The following is a 22656-nucleotide window of genomic DNA, read 5'->3' on the forward strand; positions in this document are numbered from 1 at the left end:
TCCAGGATACAGAGTGAAACAGGAGCTTCATCCTTTTGGTGATCTGTCTCTAACATACCAAAACACAGAGCGAAAAAACAAAAAGGAGAATGAGAGGCCCAGAGAGTAATCATCAGGATTCTATCAGAGGCAATGCTGAACTATTTGTGCTATTAAGAACAAAAAAGAGTGTGCTCTACTGAAGAAAGCACCCGCCGAGGATTTCACAATGGACTCAGGGCAGTGGAGTAAATGATTAAAAAACAAACAGAGTTCTCTCAGTTCTTCTCAAAGCACGGCACTTCAGCTTCTGTTTACAGGAATAAAAGTACACCCCCAAAATGGTTTAATATTTAAGCTCTTCTGTATTTGCGTGTCTCTCTTCAGCAGAGGACACTGCTTTGGTGGAGCTGGTGAGACCCATCCACGATGGTTTCCTCCGTGCTCATCTTGTTCTCGGCTTTCCTCTGCCACGTTGCCATTGCAGGACGGAGTGAGTACTTCTTGCCTTCGAGAGAATATTATCTCTAAGCCATGGGTTTGGGATGACTTTCAAGTCAGAGTGGATGCTGGAGAGATGGCAATGGTACTTATTGTCCGACATGGCTGTTCTTAAAGCTTGTTGGCAGGATATTCAGCCAATTTAAGCCCCAGCACATGGACCTGTAATGTAAATACCAGTAGGGCCTCCTTCAAATGCTCATTGATGTCAGATGAGACCTTGCATTTGGTATGGCACTGGGTAGCCTTACAATTTTTAGTGTGCTTTCCTTGCATGCTGGATGACCTTAAAAATGTGGATTGAGATTTTTTTTTTTAACCATCTGTCTTGTGTTCTATTTCAGCCTGTCCCCAGCCAGATGAAGTACCATTTGCTGTGGTTGTTCCGTTAAAAACATTCTATGACCCAGGGGAGCAGATTGTCTACTCCTGCAAGCCAGGCTATGTGTCCCGGGGAGGCATGAGACGATTTACATGTCCTCTCACAGGAATGTGGCCCATCAACACCCTGAAATGTACACGTAAGTCTGAAGCTTCTCTCTAGTTCTCTGAGTCCTAACCTCTCTCCCCTCGTTTGGATTCTGGATATTTGGTGGGGAAAAAAAGCTACCTCTTCCTGCTCAGGGTACACAGGGCTGGGTGGGGGTGCACAACAACAACAACAAAACACTATTTAGAAAAGAGGACACCTAAATAAGGGCTGAGAAATAGAGAGAGATAAGAGAGAGTGCTGAGTTGATTAGTGGAGGGGGAAGCATAACACACATTAAAATGACGACAGAAAAACTGTTGCCAAAGGGACTCATGGGTAAACAGAGTTTGGGAAATCATCATATCTTTGGACTTTGCCTCAGAATGGAAGCACACTTAATATTTACTGAGCTGAGTATAACTGAATCCAAATAATGTATATATTTATATATTTACAATAAAATATAAACTTGACACACTTTGATAGTATAAATTTCAGAACCCGTTATTTTATGATAAATGGTTGTCTTCATTTATTTCTCAGAACCTGGATTATGATCATGCTAGCCTTTTTTTAATGTGATGTCATATATTCCAGTCTATCCTCAAGCTTACAAGGTAGCTGAAGATGAACTTGAACTTCTGATCCTCCTGCTTTTGCCTCCTGATGGCTGGGATTACAGATGTGAGCCACCACACCTAGCACTTAGCCTAATTTTTATGGTAAAATATTAAGCAGTCAACCAAATTGAGTTTCTGGCAGTCTTGTACAGTAGTAAAAATAGCTAGGTAGAGCAATCAGGGCTCTAATTATTTTGATTCTATAGATATGACCTTTATCATAATTATATATGTTTCTGCAAATGATTCACATTTGTTCTTTATTTTTATAAATCTAAGTGGGTTTTTGGAGGCAGTAGGGATTAAATGTAGAGACGTGTATAGGCGAATGTGTGTCACCATCAAGCTATGCTCCTAATGTGTGTCACCATCAAGCTATGATCCTAATGTGTGTCACCATCAGGCTATGATCCTAATGTGTGTCACCAGCAAGCTATGCTCCTAATGTATGTCACCATCAAGCTATGATCCTAGCCCTTCAGCATAATTTTAGTGAAAAATCACTTTAAATCAGCAATAACTCTGATCACTAGTAATGTCATTTCAACATGTTTTCCACATGCCTTTTGCATTATTGTAAAGAAATATACTTTTTTTCTGTTTAATCAGCATATTATAAAAATATATGTCTCTATAATCTTTATAATCTGTATTTTATTGGCTGCATAATAGTACAATTGGTGGTTTAGTTTGTCAATTAAAACAATCCTATGACAATGACCATTTAGACTGTTATAAAGACTATCATGACACATGTATTATTTGTCTCATTTTGATCACTTTCCTGGAATGGTTAGTAGTAGTTAATGGATCAAGGATGGACATGAGTTTACATATTTATACTTCAATAGAAACTTACCAGTTTTTCTCTTTAAATCGCAGCCAGAGTATGTCCTTTTGCTGGAATCTTAGAAAACGGAATTGTACGCTATACGACTTTTGAATATCCCAACACCATCAGTTTCACTTGTAACCCTGGGTAAGGACTCTAGTGAGGTGAAGCAGCAGGCAGACAGAGTACATTTCTGGATTCTTCAGCTACCCATCACAATTGCTCTGTATTTATGGTTTGCCTCTGGGTGGGGCTTGCCAGATACAAACACGTTTTAGTCTTGTTTTTAACAAATGCTGTGGTGATGTGGAGGGTGGTGAAATAAATGGCATCAATGTCATACCACTGAGAACATGCTGCTTGGTTAGGGTTTCTATTGCTGTAAAGAGACACCATGATCACAGCACCTCTTATAAAAGGGGTGGCTTACAGTTCAGAGGTTTAGTCCGTTATCATCATGATGGGACATGGCAGTTTGCAGGCAACCATGGTGCTGGAGAGGTAGCTGAGAGTTCTTCATCTCACAGGCAACAGGAAGTGAACTGAGACACTGAGCAGTATCTTGAGCATAGGAGACCTCAAGGCCCTCCCCCATAGTGACACACCTCCTCCAACTAGGCCACACCCACTCCAACAAAGTCACACTCCCTAATAGCGCCACTCCCACTGAGGGCCATTTTCTTTCAAAGCACCACATGGCTGTACACAATATTTTTTGGAAGATCCTTGTTCAGGAGTGGAGACACAGAAACACCCTTGTTCATTGAGATAATGAACATTACAGCTTCACTTTTGTCGTCCTTCAGAGAGCTGGTTCTCAGCCTTATATAGGGAACTGGTAACTTGGCCAACTGGTTGGAAATGAGGATTTGGGGGTATGGCCTCTACACTCACCAACTTCCAGTGATTTATTTATTTATTTATTGCCTGAAGTTTTTGCTGGACCACTCCATGAGTCCTAAGAACAGAGACTCTTAGAAAACAGCATCATAAGATGGGGAGGAGCACATGGAACGATTATAGTAGCAGCTACTGGGGAAACTAAGGTGGGGGATCCCTTTAGTTTTCTTATTTGGGAACATAGTGGGACCCTGCCTCAAAACAAAGGAATAGGGATAAGGGTGGGGGGTCTCAGTGGTAGCACCCGGATTTTCTGCATCTAATTCCTTGAATGCAATCCCCGAGCACAGTTGCGATGCCAGGGAGATACTTCATGGGTTAATTGCATTTCCCTTTTCCAGGTTTTATCTGAATGGAACCAACTCTGCTAAGTGCACCGAGGAAGGAAGGTGGAGCCCAGAGCTTCCTGTCTGTGCTCGTGAGTCTCTAGGTCCCACTTGAGAATTAAGGGGCAAGTTGGTTTGTCCAGAAATTTCCTGGTTTTAGTACTGCTACCTCCACAATCCAAAAACCCCTTGTCCCCAGAGATCCTCAGTCTTGGTTCAATGAGATGGATGCTCGGTCTCTCATGGGGATGTTCAGCTTGGTATCACTGTATTCCAGAAGAGGCAACAACTTACCATTGAGTGGCAGGCTAGAAGTATTTTAGTTATGAACTCACATGTGTCTGCTACCTGGTGTGTTTGTTAATTACAAAACTCCTTCACTGTTTTGGCAAAGGCAAGGTCTATCAGGGTCTGCCATAGTTTAGTTAGAGGCACTTGGTTTTTTTCTTTATGTCATTTCGGGGAGCCAAGCTAGGGTCTTTTACAGGCTAGGCCAGTTTGCTAATCTTAGGGTACACCACCCATCCCAGCAAGGAGGACTTCTGCCAGCAGTGGTTTCAAACACCTCTTCCTCGTTAGTGCACACTTCTTCATTTACTAGTGCAGTGAATCATTCCCCTCTTTTTTTTTTTTTTTTTTTTTGGTTTTTCGAGACAGGGTTTCTCTGTGGCTTTGGAGCCTGTCCTGGAACTAGCTCTTGTAGACCAGGCTGGTCTCGAACTCACAGAGATTCACCTGCCTCTGCCTCCCAAGTGCTGGGATTAAAGGCGTGCGCCACCACCGCCCGGCATCATTCCCCTCTTTAATAACTGGGAACAGAGGACCCAGATACTGGATCTTGAGCCTATAAGGCTAAAGGAGATAGCTCTGCCCCCAAGGCAATGAGTCCACCAATAGGGATAAAGAAGGTCCCTTCATAGTAAGCCACCAAGCACCTTCTATCTTAAGAGCAAGGACCTCATGATTCAGTCATGCTCAGTTAAGAAATCAGGAGTAGCTTTGAACCTGTTTCTGTAAAGACAAGTATTCTTGAGTATCCTAGCTTGAGGTGCCTAGACGTCTAATCTTTGACTAAGAGGCACCAGGCATCGTAGCGGTGGATGTGGTCCTTTAACCTTTCAGTGACACCCATCCTGGCAAATGAAAATGGGAAAGTGATTCTAAATAAATCCTAACCAAGTTAAAGCCAAACCACAACAATCCTTAAAGATAAATTGAGTTCTTTATCAATAGCAAGGATCACCATGGTTCATGTAAATAGTCTTTCCTTTAAAGCATCTTTATACCAACTGCATAAATTCATCTTTTTTTTCTCCAGTTAAGATCAGAAAAGCTGCTTTTAATTCAGTCTAATCCGAATGAGTGACTCTCCTGCTTGAGTGTGCACATGGTCACCAGACCTCTTGCTAACCTATAGGTGCTGCTTCGGGCATCTCGGATGTGATCTGAGCTCTTTTCTCAGGCTGTCGCCATGGAGCACTCTCTGAGAAGGAAAGACTGGGAGAGGGAGGACTGGCATTGGTCACCTTAAGTAGCATTTTGTCAGCAGGGTCTTTATGTTGGTGTACCTTCCCCTGAACTTATTGAAACCCTCTGTTTGTCAAGGCGGGATGATAAGCCACTGCCTTGTCCTGGGTCCTTGCAGCTGTATGTGTAAGCCTCCATATCTTCTGTGCAAAAGCAGGAGGTGTTTAATAAAAACAAACAATTTGTACGAGGGGCAGAACTCACATGTCACAAACAGCATGGCACCAAGCACTCTAGGATAGTCTCTGCGCAATGTCTTCCACGCATTTCAGTTTCCAGAAACATCTTTCAAGGTAGCCTTTAGGTTAAAGATGTATAGAACACTGGCTACGAAAGTCAAATTAAGTCTGGCAAAACAAACATATTGCTGCTGCAGTCACTATTGTCACCTCTTCGTCATTGTCCTCCTCCCCCTCTCTCTTCTGTGGCACAGTTTGTGACCAGTTGGCACATTCAATTTGCCTTTTTCTTACTTGCCATCAACAGTGGGCTGTTCTGACCCTGTTATCAAAGTTTATGTCTCCTCAACTTCATTCCCATGTTCTCTTTCATTCTGAAAAGAGTGTGTTTTAATTTTTTAGTTACATGTATTCATTTGGCCTATGGGTAAAGGTCCAAAGACCATATATGAGAGTCCATTTTCTCTTCCACTGGGTGGGACCTATGGATTGAACTCCAGTCATCAAGTGTGGCAGCAAGTTATTTGTTTTTATACGCAGAGATATCTTGCCAGCCCACAGAATTCATGTAAGTATGTACGTATGTACGTATGTATGTATGTATGTATGTATGTAGAGACAATATCTCCCTGTCTATGCAAACTGGGCTGTCCTCAAACTCACAGCTATCCCACTGCCTTCAACGAGTGCATTGCAAAGCCCCAACTACTTTCATAGAGATAACGGGGATCTCCCGTTGCAGCTGTCACCTGCCCACCACCAGTGGTTCCTAAGTTTGCAACCCTGAAGCTGCACAAGCCGTCAGCTGGGAACACCTCTCTCTATCGGGACACAGCAGTCTTCGAATGCTTGCCACACCATGCCATGTTTGGAAACGACACAGTTACATGCACAGCCCACGGAAACTGGACTGAATTGCCAGAATGCAGGGGTAAGTGGAGAAGACAGAATTACTAGAGTAGCAGAGAAGAACATGTTTAAAAGTGTTAAAAATATCTACTACTGGGGTATCCCAAATCATCTCTCCTGATGAACTTTTAAAATTATTTTTATTTATTTATTTATTTATTTTTTTAATTTTGTTTTAAGAAAGAGTCTCATGTATCTCTTGTATTACTTTTCCTGGAGAGACATGAACAATATTTATTCATCCCAGATCTAGTACCCATGACTGGACCAAAGAAATGATACCACTCACGTCTAGCCTAGGGAACTAGGAAATTTACTGGGGTTACTTACAGGAGCAGAAGCAAGAGGTTGCATAAATTCTCCCACGAGTAACTCAAATGTGATTGCATCACTAAAAAGTAAATCTCAGTATGCATGGGTGATGACGTAAGAAGGCTGCATGGCTGGTACTCTGCCTGACTTGCAGGCTGCGCCACCAGCAGGAGAGTTTTCTCTCTCTCAGCAATCGCTCCTGCTTACACAACCTTGGAGAGGGGCTGTGTACACCCCCTTTGCTTCTTGGAGCAAAGGGGAAAGTTTGAATCCAGTTTAAAAGGGAAAGTTTGAATCCAGCAGAAAGTTCTATTCAACCATAGCCCCAGGCTGATCTTCAACTCGCAACATAGCTGAGATTGGTCTCAAACTCCTGATTCTCCCCCCTCTACCCCGCAAATGCTGAGATTATAGGCGTGCACCACCATCCTGTATGTCTACTGCGTACCTACCGTGTGTCAGGCAGTGGGTTTTGTACCAGGAATAACAGATGACCGAGTTCTGCTTCTGATCTGCAGTGAATTAAATCTCATGCAATTCACAGTCCAAGACAGACTGAGTGGTATTTCCAGAAGTCAAGACCCTTGATACAGGCTTCGGATTATGAGTGGGAGACGAAGGAAAGACATGCTATGCAGGGACACAACACTTGCAAAGCCAAAGGCTTGGATGTGCTTGTATCTAGTGACAGCTGGACACCAGTGAGGCTGACGAAAAGATGTCAGGATTAAGGGATAGGAAGGTTTTAAAAACTGGATTATAGTCTGATTGATGGCTATGACTTTATAATCTATCTAAATTTAAGGATCATCATAGTATCTTTTAAATCAGGTTTGTCGATTAGAAAAAAGACGTTCTCCCTCTTCTTTCATACCTAATTTTTAGACTGTAGAAATTTATGACGAATGACACTTTATGATGAAAACTCGAAACGCAAGGAGCTAGCAGGGTGCCGTTATTCACTCTCAAAACATGTTTCCTCCCCTCCTCTCCCCTCCTCTCCCCTCCTCTCCCCTCCCCTCCCTCCCTCTCTCCTCCCCTTCCCTTCTCTGATCTTTCTTTCCTCTTTAATATTCAGGGTTCTGTAAGTATAAGAGAACGGGGACAGAACCAAGCACTGAGCATCTAGAAACTGCATTTCATCCACAGGAATACGCAGTGATTCCGTGGTGTGATGCTAGGAAGGATGTAGCCACCCTGTAACTGTCAGATGACACTGTTACTAACATTCCTTTCTGAATACACTTTTCAGAAGTAAAATGCCCCTTCCCATCGAGGCCAGACAATGGGTTCGTGAATTACCCTGCAAAGCCCGAGCTTCATTATCAGGATAAAGCCAAGTTTGGTTGCCATGACACATACAGTCTGGATGGCCCAGATGAAGTGGAATGCACCAAGATGGGAAGCTGGTCCGCCCAGCCAAGCTGTAAAGGTATGGGAGTGTGAGTGAGGTCCTGCAAAGGACTGAATCCGTCCGGTGCATCGCTCTCGTTTGCCATTTTCTCGTCCTGTTTATTCTCTCCTTGTTGCTCAGACTGGCTTCGTAGCCATTGACATGTAAAAGTCCTAAGGGCTCAATAGTACACGGTGAGTTCTCATGCTTAAGAAGGTTGATTAGAGTCTAGTTATAGGAAATACACGGATTTTCTGAAGCATTGATAATATGGTGGAATACTATGGTTTCTGCCTGTATTTATTTTAAAATATGCTCACGAGTATCCTTTAAAAATATTTATTTTAGGGGGCTGGAGAGATGGCTCAGAGGTTAAGAGCATTGCCTGCTCTTCCAAAGGTCCTGAGTTCAATTCCCAGCAACCACATGGTGGCTCACAACCATCTCTAATGGGGTCTGGTGCCCTCTTCTGGCCTGCAGACATAAGACAGACAGAATATTGTATACATAATGAATAAATAAATATTTAAAAATATATATTTATTTTACTATTTTTAGATTTGTGTGAATTCGCATGGGGGTGAGGTATGTGCACATGAATATGGGTGCTCACAGAGGCTGGGGTTGGATTCCCTAGAGCCGGAGTTAGAGGCAGCTATGAACCACCTGATGCAAGTGCTGGGAACTGAACTCTGGTCCTCTGGAAGAGCAGTGCATGTTCTCAACCACAGAGCCATCTCTGCAGCCTGAGCATCCTACCCCACCCACTTTTGGGCTCTCTCTCTCTCTCTTTTTTTTTTTTTTTTTTTTTTTTGGTCAAGGTTCTCTTTGTCACAAAGATGAATGACACATCTAAACTAGTTCAAGGAAATCGTGGCTTGTTATATTAAAAAATATGCAAATGAGGAACTGATAAAACATGTCCTGTCTCAGTGTCCCTCTCCTGTTTGAAATTGGCTTGATTCTACAACAGGTAAAGCGTCCATCACCAGCTGGCATCTTTGCATCGTCCTTTCCCTGAGATGTCAAATTTTTGGAGTTGGGCATCTGTCCTCAATCCTGTCAGTGCCATGATTCAGATAAAGCAATGACTATGTAAAGCCCGACCATATAGCACTCCATCTCTGCGTAAGCTGAACTGTTCAAACAGAAAAGGAGAGTAGGCACAAAAACAAAATGATGAATGACTGGCGTTATAGGTTGGAATCTTTTAGAAGCAGAGGAGTCTGGGACGGGTGTTTAAGTTCAATTGATTTATGAAGCCAATATCTCAGAAAATACCGGGACAGAGAAGTTAGGGTGGGCATTGGTTCTCAAACTTTGCTCTGTATCAGAGTCCCCTAGGGACGTGTGTGTGTGTGTGTGTGTGTGTGTGTGTGTGCATGAATGTATGGGTGTATGCTTGTGTGCCTGCTGGTGTGTACACACAAGTGTGTGTATGCCAGAGGTCAGTGTTAGGTGTCTTCCTCAATCAGTCTGTACTCTACTTTTTGAGACAGGATTGCTCCCTGAACCTGGAGGCTGGCTGGCCAGAGATCTCCAGCAAAGCGCCTGTCTGCATCTTCAGGCTTCCCCTTTCACTCTTTTTATGAGTGAGGTTTTTATGTAGGTACATGTGGGGTTTCTGAGCTCAGGTCTCATGCTTATATGACAAGCACTTGACTAAGTCATTTCTATAGCCTTGAGGGCTAGTCTTTACACAGATTTCTGGGCTCTGTCCTCAGAGTTTCTGATTTCGTGGATCTGGGATGGGATCTTTCATTTTGACCAAGTTTTTTTTAAGTGTATATATATATATATATATAGATATATATATACACACACACACATATATATTTGTGTGTGTAATCATACATATATATACATATTATACATAATATATATATATATATATATATATATATATATATATATGATACGGTCTTAAAATCCTGAAAGTCTTAGAAGACCTGAACAAGGATGGCGGCAATAGTCCCAGAAGTGGGAAATCTCCCAGGGACTCAGCCCTAGATTAAGAACTACAGGTGACTATGGAGTGCTGAAAATGGGAAAAAGCCTTTCTCCCCCAGGGAAGAGTCCCCAACCCCAGTCAGCTTTCCAACACCCAGTGGTCAGCTCTGAAATTATATACATACAAGTAATATCATATGGACTGAGAAGGTTGTATTTATATATTTAGGAATACACACACATATATGTAAAAGAAAGAAACTGAAAACAATTAAAAATCTCTCACTTTTTTTATTGTGTGTGAGCACGTGTGCGCGCGCACACCCCTGTGTGCAGGCACAGGCACCATGATCCACATGTGGAGGTCAGTCTACCGCACTCTGGAGTTGATGCTTTTCTTCTGCTATGCGGTCAAGGTCACTGAACTCCACTCATCAAGCTTGGTGGTGAGTGCCTTTATCCACTGAGCCTCTTGCCGGCCCTGAAACTAACTTTTGAACAGGAGTCATCTGTGAGCCGTCAGCAGCTTATAGCCATGGTGGTTGACTGATGGATGTATCGGCCCCGTAAAGAGGATCTGAGTGCAGGCCAGCTCAGGCTTACATCTTTCATGGGAGCCAAGGAGTTGCTGCTCCTTTGCCCTTATGCCATTACTGAAGGGCAGAAATGTGGACAGGAAACGTCTATCATCAATCAACTTGATGTTGCACATCACACATTTCTTAGAGCCCTTGTCTTGGCCTATTTATCTCAGTTGTGCTCATCTACAGACTCAAAAGGTTTTTTTATGCTTTTTAAAAAAATGTATTATGTATATTTTTGTGCATATGTGTCTGTGTATAAATGTATGTGGGATCCCACACATGATAGTACCTGTGTGGAGGTCAAAGGACAACTTGCTAAAGTTAGTCTTCTCCTTCTGCTACATGGGCCTTGTGAATAAAACTCAGGTCGCGGGGCTTGGTGGCAGGTGCCTTCACCCTCTCAGCCTTCTCACTGAACATAAGTCTTCTATGTTCTCTTTAATGAAGAGTCGACTGTTGTCTTGACTACCGATATTGTCTCTTTCAGCTTCTTGCAAAGTATCTGTTAAGAAAGCCACAGTGCTGTACCAAGGAGAGAGAGTGAAGATCCAGGAACAGTTTAAGGATGGAATGAAGCATGGTGACAAGGTCTCTTTCTTTTGTAAAAATAAGGAGAAGAAGTGCAGCTATACTGAAGAGACTCAATGCATTGATGGCACCCTTGAAATCCCCAAGTGTTTCAAGGGTAAGATTCCCATGGGTTGTTTACTTGGAACTTCCCCTTGGCCCTCACTATCACCAGTGTTTATGCTATCTACTGACTCTTAGAAGCTAAATCTATTTGACTTATTTTTTTTTTTTAAAGATTGTGATGGGGAAAAGTAAGATAAATCAGAGAGCTTCTTGGCTTACATACACATTTTGCTGTCCAGTACTTTCCTACAACCTTGAGGTTGTAGGTTTCCTTGCTGACTGTTGAGGTGAATTATACCATCTCCTGTAATTCCGAGTTTAGTGTGAAAATTAACATCGTGAAATATTGAATGATGCAAACATTTATTACTTCTTTATTCCACATTTTAGAGAAATGATGATAATGACGGTAATTTGCCTGTAGATCCAATATTATTTTTCTTGCCTCCAGAAATGCCTAATTTAGAAAGAATTCTTAAGGGCAAAGTTTAATTAGCGCAAAATATTTTGAGAAAGATGCTAGTTCCTTGTGTTTTATTCAGAAGTGGATCCCGGTCAGTGTGGAGAGCTAAATGCTAAGCTAGTTGTCTGATTTAGGGCTAACATAGTTGTTATTGCTAGGAATGAAAAGCAAAGGAAGGCTGAAGTTACTGTTGGCTCCAGGTTTATAAATGGTCCAAATACACGGATAACCCTGTACTCAGAGCTGAGAAGACAATTGAGAATAAATGTAACTGGGTGGGGGGCGGTGGGGGCCGAGAATTTATAACTTAGAGAAGGAAAATGTAAATGATTAATAAGATGTACCTCATAAGGTTGGTTCAATTGATAGAAGTATTTTATTTTGTGTGTGTGTGTATATGAGTGGTGTGTGTATGAGTGTGTGTTATGTGTATGTGAAGGTACGTGCGCCTGTGCTTACATGTGGAAGCTAGTGAAAGATGCCAGAGGCCCTACTCTATCCTTCCCTGCCTTATTCCTTTTAGACAGGTTCTCTATGATCTGGAGCTAGGCTGGTGGCCAGCAAGTTCCTGTGGTCCTCCCGTCCCCAGCTGTCTCAAAGCTGGTATTGCAGGCATTTGTGTGTGGCCATGCCTAACTTTTCACATGGGTGCTGGGATCTGAACTCAGGTTCCCACAGTTACGCAGCAAGCATTCACCAACTGAGCCACCATCACAACCCTATTTGAATATTACAAATATTCATTAGAAATATTATGCATGGCATAGGATAAGTGCTCAGTCAGTGACATTATCACAATTACAAATAGCTAGAACCCTACTGAATAGGTTGTTATTGTCCCAAAGATGGACACACTAGGGCTGGGGAGACTGCCCAGTTGGTAAAGTGCCTGTTGTCCAAGTCCAAGGGCCTGAGTTTGGATACCCAGAACACAGCTGGGCTGGGTATTAAGCCTCTAACCCTAGGGCTGAACAGAAGAATGAGGAGACAGAAAGAAGATTTATAGAGTTCACTGCCAACCAGTGAGCTCCAGGATGAGTGAGAGACCGCAGAGTGGAGAGTGACAGAGGTAGACACCCAACGTCGAGGTCTGGTCTCCACATTCATGTGCACACACACAAACAAAACACAGAAGACGATAGACGCATAGTGAGATGTTAAATATAATATTGACAAAGGGCAATGGACTTAGTACAAATCAGTAGGGAAATTACGAGGAGGATTTAATTTAAAAATCAGAACTTCATTGCTATAGTTTTTCAGTCTGATTTTCCTTATGGTCTTCAGCACTCTTGAAGCCGTAGGGAATAAATAAAGGGTGAATATGATTTCCCCCTTTTAATCTTGTCTGCCAGAGTTATATAAAACCGTTCATTTTCTCTTCTTGGAAATAAATCACTTATCCTTGCCTATTTTTCTCTCCCGTCACTGAGACCTCACACGAAACGATTTTATTCCTAGGATTAGATTTATTCAACACACATGTAAGATGTATTTGATTTGGCTGAGCTTTTTAGAACATGTGAGAAATGACTGTCTCTTGTTCATTTTCCCCATCCTCCCACAGAGCACAGCTCTCTGGCTTTCTGGAAAACGGATGCTTGGGACGTGAAGCCGTGCTGAAGCCATTTTATGAAACCAAATTGAATGTCATATTTGTAGCTCTGCTTGTCTGAGGACTCCACCTGAAACAGCAAAATAAAGTTGCTGAATTGCCTCAGGCATTACCGTGTGGCTCCATGTGGTACTGTGGCTTTTGTTATGTCAAGAGATCCAAATACTCAAAACATCCTTGGTTCCTGGCTGCGAAGGAACAAGCATAACAAATAGCAGACAGACCTCTTCCAAAGGAATAGTTTTTACAGATTGGTTTATAGACAGTCACATCTATCTACTCACTACAATGAAAAAACAAGTCTATATCCCACAATTCCTGAGAATAAGTCCAAAATCTATATTGATGTAGATTGTATTGTTCCTAGATAATTCTTATGCTAACTTGAGTTTACGAATCATGGCCGCAAAGGGATAAGCATGAACTTCCAGATCCCCAGAACTGGACTTGATACGGGGTTTACATGATGCCAAAAGACCTTCACTTACCCGTCGTCAGTCCAACATCTGGCTTTGGTGTCATGCCTCTGAGTAGGTCCTACTCCTCCCCTTCCTTGTGCCTTCACCCAAGCGGTTGAGTGTGGCTGGGAGCAAGGCAAACAGCACAGCCATGCTGTTAGACCCCAGTTTAAATCCATGGGTGCATCTGCGAGCCCCTCTAGAGTCAAGTCTCTTGCCAACCCTAAGATGACTCCCTTAATTAGGATATATATTTCTCTGCTCCCGTATCCACCCTTCCTATATCCCAACCATCCTATTCCCCCAAGCTCCCCCCATCCTCCCCTTCTCACGTTTCTCACCCCATTTCCCCTTAGCCCCATGCCACCTCACCCGCAAGTTCCCAGTTTTTGCCCAGCAATCTTGTCTACTTCCCCTATCCAGGAGGATGACTATACATTTTTCTTTGGGTTCACCTTCTTATTTAGCTTCTCTAGGATCACAAATTATATGCTTAATGTCCTTTAATTATGGCTAGAAATCAATTATGAGTGAGTACATCCCATGTTCATCTTTTTGGGTCTGGGATACCTCACTCAGGATAGTGTTTTCTATTTCCATCAATTTGCATGCAAAATTCACGATGTCATTGTTTTTTACCGCTGAGTAGTACTCTAATATGTATATATTCCATACTTTCTTCATCCATTCTTCCATTGAAGGGCACCTAGGTTGTTTCCAGGTTCTGGCTATTACAAACAATGCTGCTATGAACATAGTTGAACAAATGCTTTTGTCATATGATAGGGCATCTCTTGGGTATATCCCCAAGAGTGGTATTACTGGATCTTGGGGTAAGTTGATCCCAAATTTCCTGAGAAATTGCCACACTGATTTCCAAAGTGGTTGCACAAGTTTGCATTCCCACCAGCAATGGATGAGTGTGCCCCTTCCTCCACAACCTCTCCAGCAAAGGCTATCATTGCTGTTTTTGATTTTAGCCATTCTGACAGGTGTAAGATGGTATCTCAAAAGTTGTTTTAATTTGCATTACCCTTATCGCTAAGGAGGTTGAGCATGACCTTAAGTGTCTTTTGGCCATTTGAATTTCTTCTGTTGAAAATTCTCTGTTTAGTTCAGTGCCGGTCTCCCGGTTCTGTCCAGCATCTGACACTGGTCTGTTCACAGGGGCAATTTCTTTACTGGGGTTTTCTGTTATGTGAACAAGCAGAGGCCTCTTACTCCTGCCCCTTCTGTTGTGGTGTGAACAAGCAGAGGCCTCTTACTCCTGCCGCGGGGCACAGAGCCTCTCCGCCCGGGGTTCCTGTCTTGATAGTCAGAGATCCCTTTGAAACCATGAGTCCAGCAAGCCTTTCCTCCCCAACGTGGATGTTTTCTGTGTATTTTGCCGAAATTAGAAGAAAAGTCGCTAATCCAGTGCTCAAGGGTATTTCAATCAGAGCAAACAATACTCATGTGGGTGCTTTGTCGCTGGTGTGTTTTCTGCAAGAAATGGCAGAGAAACGCAAATGTCAGTTAATCATCAGATAAATTAATTCCCTTGCTTTACCATCTGACACTATTTTCTCCTCTACACTTATATTTTCTCCAGGGTTCATTTAATCCATTATGCTATTAAGTATTTGATCATCTAAATCTGAAGGTTTGAGGGAGAGAGATGCACTCAGAAAGACAACATCTGAGTTCTAGTTACCCTTAATTGGGACAACTTGATTTGTACATTTTCCTGCTTTACGTAATTAAACATAGACCTTCAACAGAGCCCATTTACAATTATTAAGACATTCTAGCACAGAGTATATATCTTCTTCCTAAGTCATAAATATGTTATAGCAATGAGCTTTTTGTTCCATTTTTAATCTAGTGTGTGTCCTAGTTTTGTTTCTGTTGTGATAAAAGCACCCTGATTAAAAGCAGCCGAGGAACAGAGGGCACATCCATCATACAAGGAAGTCACTGTGACAGGACCTGGGTTCAGTTGGTCACATGACACACCACATCCACAACCAGAAGAGAGAAATGCACCCATGCAGCTTTGCTTGCTTATTTGCTTGTGCTCAATTTAATGCCTCTAACTCTTACAGGGTTCAGGAGCCCTGCCTAGGGAATGGTGCCACCCACAGTGGGCCATTAACTTAAATAAGGCAGTCCCCACAGGCATCCTCACAGGCCACCCCAATGCAGAGGACCGGCCATGGGAACTCTTCCCAGGTGCTTCTAGGTTGTGTCCTGCTAACACTCAAAGTGGCCTTCCCACTCCTAGGGAGAGGAAGTGGGAAGAAACACTTCCTTGGGTGGCCATTTTGGAGCAGGGACCTCTGTAGCTCCATATTTTCAGGTACTTTCTTTTTAAATGAAAGATTCTCAAGTAAGTCTGCAGTTTTATGTCCTACAGGCCATCAGTGGGTAGAGTCTTGCCCTTAAGTCACCATTTCTGTTGCCCTGGCACAAAGTGCATTTCCTCTTTTTCAAGCTATTTAAAATTTTTTTTTTTTTTGGTTTTTCGAGACAGGGTTTCTCTGTGGTTTTGGAGCCTGTCCTGGAACTAGCTCTTGTAGACCAGGCTGGTCTCGAACTCACAGAGATCCGCCTGCCTCTGCCTCCCGAGTGCTGGGATTAAAGGCGTGCGCCACCACCGCCCGGCCTAAAAAGTTTTTTAATTTAATTTTTATTCTCATGATCTATATTTATATATTATGCTTGACCTTAGGTCATGTGACCTTGCTAAGTTCATCTAGTTATAATATCTCTTAAAAACAAATGATTAAGATGGCTCAGAAGGCAAAAGGATTTGCTACCAAGCCTTGGACACACATACACAACACACACACATACACACACACACACAGAAACAGAGAGAGAGAGAGAGAGAGAGAGAAAGAAAATTATGGATAAGTTTTTCTGTGTGTTATTGCTGCCTCCTAGTGGCATTTACTGGATGTATTTATTAGAATAGAATAGAAATAAAGGAATAGAAAGATAGGCTGAATATATAATATATAGACACATATGTACATATATACAAATCTCTCTCCAATAATGATGATGATGAAGATGACAATGGGATTTATTAGACTGCCTTACAGGTTGTAGCTGGGTAGTCCAACAATGGCTGTCTCATGATGGAAAGGCCAAGAATTTGATAGTTGTTCAGTCCAGGAGGTTGGATGTCTCAGCCGTCCCTATTTAGAACTGGCCTCAAAATGTTCACAAAAGACTTGGGAAGGACTAGAAATAGAAATGTCCTTGTATTAGGTGCTGGGCAATTTTCGACATGCAACATCTCTATCTTGCCAATTGTCCCATAAGGAAGCTAGAGCATTACATAACTTGGATTTCTGCCATAAGGAGTTCCAGAACCCAGATACCTAGACGTCAGACCCTTGCCTTGTACTGTGATTACACTTCTATTTAAGTTCTGATTTCCCCCGGTGGCTTCCTGGAAATAGCTGTGCTTGAAAACTGTGATTTTATAGCCTAGTGCCACCCGCACTAACGATCGTCGTATAGAGGCGACTGAAATGCCCTACTAACTGGTCGCTCCTTCCTTCCAATGCTAGCCAAGGTGACATATAGACTGTTGGGCATGGGGGTAGTGCCAGGTTTTTTTTGTTGTTGTTGTTGTTTGGTTTTGTTTGTTGTTTGTTTTTGGTTAATAACCCGTAGCATGAGTTTCTCCAAGAAGTTGGGTTGAAGAACTGGCATAGGAATAGAATGGTGAGTTTTGCTTAGTTCTGGTTTAAATAAAAGAATCCAGAGTCACTGTTCTAAAGGTAATGACCTTTTCAGTTTTTATTAATGAAGAAAAGAAAATATGCCTTTTGCTCTTTGCTCTTTCTTAACTGCATTGATTTGTGGTGTAATTTATACTTTTGTGGTCTCTAAATAGAAAGTTCTGAATCACTTCCCATCCAATTTAAGGAATTTACTGGTTGTGGGTTTGTTCTGATGTCTATCTCTAATATGTTTATATAAGACAACAGAGGAATGGTTCTTAGTATTTATAAATTGTTTCCAGTCTAGATGGCTAAATCATTCAAGATTTTATTTTAATGACATTTTAATAATAGAAAATGGTGGAATAAGCAGAATATCTCAATGGGCAAAGATGCTTGCTGCCAAACCTAATGACCCGAGTTTGACCTTTCAAACCAAGTGAAGTGACTCCCATAAGCTGTTCTTTGACTGCCATGGCGCGCGTGCAAACGCATGCATGCACGCACACACACGTACACAAACACACACACACACACAGAGGTAATGAAAGTAAAAACAGATAAGTTTTTTGAATAAAATTGGATCGTACACACTATCAGTTTTACACAAAAGTGTACAAAGTTATCGATAGTTCATTCTGTTTAAAAATGTGGCGGGTCTTTGCCAATCTGTTTTAGTTATTCTTCTGTTGACATGACAAGGCACCATGACCCAGGCAACTCTTATGGAAGACACTATTGAATTTGGGGGCTTGCTTACAGTTTCAGAGGGGTTGATTCTTTATCATCATGGTGGGAAGTATGGTGGCACTCACGGTGCTGGGGCAGTAGCTGAGAGCTTTAAGTTCTGATCAACAGACAGCGGGCAGAGAAAGAGGCTGGGCTTGGCAGTGTGACACACCTCGGATTCTTCTCCGCAATTCACCGACTGGGGACCACACATTTAAATACAGGAACCTATGCAGCCATTTTCGTTCAAACCACCACACCGTCTCAGGTCAACTTCCTCAAAAATGATCAAAGAGCGAAAGAGAGTCTACCATGGAAGACTAAAAGGGACTAATAAGAAACAGTCACATTTTCAAAGAGTAGAAAATGCAAATTAAAAGCCATCTAACTTTTTAAAGATATAATTTGCATAGATCCAAAAAGTTGTTAATGTGACTCCAATACTCTTCTAGATTGCCAAGAGTCTTACAGATTTGTAATTTGGGGAGGGAAAACCTTAATGCTTTTTTATTTTCATTAAAAACTTTTTTTTAAAATTATTTTTTAAATTTCATTTTATATTCCAACCATAGTTCTTCCTCCCACCCCTCCTCCTGCCACTCCTCATCCATCCCATGTGCTCCTCCCAAAGGATAAGGGCTCCCGTGGGAAGTCAACAGAGCCTGGTCCATTAAATTGCGGCAGGACCAAGCCCCTTCCCCTGCACTAAGGCTAAGTGTGGCATCCGACCACAGGGAAAGGGCTTTGACAAGCTAGCTCATGCACCAGGGATAGATCCTGGTCCTACTGCCAAGGGCCTCTCAGATAGACCAAGCTACACAACTGTCTCCCACATGCAGAGGGCCTAGTTCGGTCCCTTGGAAGCTCCACAGTGTCAGTCTAGAGTTCGTGAGTTCCCACCAGTTTGGGTCAGCTGTCTTGTAGATTTCCCACTCGTGATCTTGACTTCCCTTGCTCTTATGTTCCCTCCTCCCTCTCTTCGACTGGATTCCTGGAGGTAGTTCTGATGCCTGGTTGTGGATCTCTGCATCCGGTTCCATCAGTTACTGGATGAAGGCTCTATGATGACGGTTGGGGTATTCACCAATCTGATTACTGGGGAAGGCCAGTTCAGGCCTCCTCTTCACTATTGCTAGGAGTCTTAGCTGGGCTCATCCTTATGGATTCTTGTGAATTTTCTAGCATCGGGGTTCTCCCTAGCCCCATAATAGCTCTCTCTCTTAAGATATCTCTTTCATTGCTTTCCCACTCCACTTCTCCCCAGACTCGACCACCCTGCTCCCTCATGTTCTCATCCTCCATCTCCCTCCCTTTACCACCCTCAGTTTACCCAGGAGATCTCATCCTATTTCCCTTTCCAGGGCAATTCATGCAGCCCTCTTAGGGTCCCCCTTGTCTTACAGGCTGGAAAGATGGCGCAGTCAATACAGTGCGCGCCCTGAAAGCCTGAGCACCCGAGTTCCATCCCCAGCAGCCGTATGAAAGCCGGGTGCAGGAGCTTATAACCTCCGGCCTTGGGAGAGGGTGGGGGTGGGCAGGGGTAGACAGCCCCCTGCGGTTGGCTGACAGGCTCCAGGTTCAGTGAGAGTCTGTCTCAAAAACTCAGGTGGACAGTGACTGAGGAAGGTACCTGTCATTGACCTCTGGCTTCTGCATATACCGCACATGTGCACACAAACATATACATACATGTACCCACACATCCATGAAATAAGTCTGTCATATGGAGGTCACGGGGAACTGAGACTTCAACAATGGCTTTTATTATAGGAATACTGTGAAAACCAGAATTAGGAACTACAGCAGAGAAGGAAACAACTTCTTTTATAGCTATATGGTGGGATAATAAGGCCACGTTTAAAGTGATGATGGTGTAATGTATAGATAGAAGATGTGTATGTGCATATATGTTAATCCTGTCATTTTTCTTTTTTTCCCTTCCCTTCCTTCCTTCCTTCCTTCCTTCCTTCCTTTCTTTCTTTTTCTTTTTGTAATACAGGATCTCTGTGTGTAGCCCTGGCTGTCCTGCAATGTGCTCTGTAGACCAGGTTGGTGTGTGCCACCACCACCCCATCCCCAATCCTGGTTATTTTTTAATGGTAAAATTGTGTTAATTTCTTCTCTAAAGAGCTCAGCATTTTCTAAATTTACCTACAATAGCATGGATACAAAATCTGAAAAAAGTCTGCAACTGAAAATTCTTAATAAATAAAACTCCGCTTCTGTTTATGTCTAATTCTCGATAAGGAGTGGAAACAACTGATACTCTACTGCAGTGATTCCAAGTCAGTAACATTTATTTTTGTGTCATGTATTTTTCAGCGTGTTTATTACTCACAGTCCTTCAAATGACTAGACAAATTCACATCGATGAAAAACAATGAAGGAAAAAATGTGCTATCATAATTCCGGTCTGCATTAATATTTTCCAAGAGTTATTTTGGGAGAGATTTGAGGGTAGATATTAAGGGAGGAAAATTCCTTCCCTCATTTCCTCTGAACTTGACTGAATTACATTTTTCCTCTTGCCCCCTTTGAAAATATGTGTATGTGATGTGCCTGCATATGTGTGTGTGTGCACGTGTGTGTGTGTGCACATGTGTGTGAGTGTGTGCGCCTGCTGGGGGTCTTCTTGATCACTCACCACGATATCTCATTTGAACCCAGAGCTCCTCTATGCAGCTTGTTTAGCAATTTTGCTCTTCAGATCCTGTCTCTCTGCCTTCTTAGTGCTGCAATTATAGGCAGGAACCACACCCACCGGGCAGGGGTTCCGAACTCTGGTCCTCATGCACAAGCAAGCACTCGGGTACTCACTGGACTATCTCTGTACTTTTTTTATTGTCTAAAAATCATATCCATTTATTGGTACCACACAATGCTTTGAAATATGCATGCAACATGGACTTGTTAACTTGAGCAAATTAACATATATGTTATTTCATGCACTTATCCACTTTACAAGGTGAACACTACAGCAATATACCTTGAGTGGAATTTTCAAGAATATGATATATACTCTCTACTGCAGCAGAAGAAAATATCCAAAGTAAAAAAAGGCCAAGGGGAAGAAGATGGCCACTGTCCCTCCATCATGAAGAAGCAAGAGGCCAAAAACATGGTAAGTCCTATGAGAAAAGGTCTAAGAACTTCAGCACTGGGCAAGACACCCAGATCAAAAGGGACCCCACATGCTTTATCAAATGGCCTTGCTCCATCTGGCTGCAGCAGCAACGAACCTTCTTCTATAAGCAGCTCAAAGTACCTCCTGCGATTGGGCCAGTTCACCTAGACCCTGGGCTGTCACACAGCCACCACCTATTTAAGCTTGCCCAAAAGTGCAGGGCAAGAGAGACCAAGCTAGAGAAGAAGCTAAGGCTCCCAGCTGTGCTGAACAAAAAGATGCTGGCAAAAGGGACATCGCCACTAAGAGGCTACCTGTCCGTCAAGAAGGAGTCCAAACGGTCACAACAACCTTGGTAGAGAATAAGAAAGCTCTGCTCTTGGTCAACACAGGGTCTACCCGTAGAGCTGGTAGGCTTCCTCTCTGCCTTGTGTCACACGATGGGGATCTGCTACTGCATCACCAAAGAGAGGGACAAGAGAGGGCCAAGCTGAGGCGGCTGGTCCAAGGAAGGCCAGCACCAATGTTGCTGTCATGCAGATTAACTCAAGACAGAAACACTCAGCTAAGTGGGTGGAAGCTACCAGGACCAACTACTGGGACAGATACAATGAGATCCGCCACCACTAGGGTGACAATGCTTCCGGTCCAAAATCTATGGCTCGCATTGACAAGCTGGAAAAGGCGAAGGCCAAAGAACTCGCCAGTGATGTGGGTTAACTATACACGGTTAAGTGTCCTGTACATACATATAACACAAACTGTCCTTCAAAAGGTTCAGCACACAGTTACTGCCTATAGTCACCACGTTGTACCCTTGAGTTTCTTATTCCTTCTTGAGAATCTGTATCTTTTGATCAGTAAGCTCCACCTCTTACATTCCATGGTCTCCTACTGGTCACATTTCTGCATATTTTACAATGATTCTCCATGCAAATGATCTGGATTGTGGGTCATTTCTCAGCTGTGAGCGTGTTCAAATTTGCTTTCGGAAACCAAATAGTCTAGAAAGCATTCTTCAGTCTTTCTTCTCTTTAGCACATTTTGCCTCTGAAACAATGAGGAGCTATTGGTGTTTACCTCCAGGGAGGCGGATTTGAAAGTGTACCTTGAGTATGTCTTTTTCTGGAAGCCGGAAAGAGCTAATTACAAACAAGCGACTCTTTTGTTTTCCTTATGGAAAATTAAAAAGACGTTTCAAGCTGCGCTTGTGTTAGGTCGGGCACCACACTGAGCGCAACGCAGGGATTCTGTAGAAGGAATTCTGCCATGAATTTAGATGAAAAACAGTGGCACACTGAATTTCGTTTAAGGCAGTATTCTTGCAATTTAAATTGTTTCTGTTGGTATTTTAAAGTACACAGTTCAGAGCTCCTAGAAACGTAAATGACCAAAGAACATCACCACACAGCAACATAGACTGCCCCGAGATTC

The 22656-nt window shown here is 42.7% G+C and overlaps 1 protein-coding gene across 1 annotated transcript; it reads left to right on the top strand.

The window, feature by feature from the left end:
• Positions 1-381: 381 nt before the first annotated feature.
• On the top strand, positions 382-13266 carry Apoh (apolipoprotein H). Its single transcript, XM_057776169.1, has 8 exons — positions 382-472; positions 825-1001; positions 2455-2551; positions 3646-3722; positions 6079-6267; positions 7810-7989; positions 10972-11169; positions 13148-13266. The coding sequence occupies exons 1-8, from the start codon at positions 409-411 to the stop codon at positions 13201-13203; spliced, it is 1038 nt and encodes a 345-aa protein (XP_057632152.1). The 5' UTR covers positions 382-408; the 3' UTR covers positions 13204-13266.
• Positions 13267-22656: the final 9390 nt, after the last annotated feature.

Source organism: Chionomys nivalis, chromosome 7 (genome assembly GCF_950005125.1).
Source record: "Chionomys nivalis chromosome 7, mChiNiv1.1, whole genome shotgun sequence".
Classification (NCBI taxonomy): Eukaryota; Metazoa; Chordata; class Mammalia; order Rodentia; family Cricetidae; genus Chionomys; species Chionomys nivalis.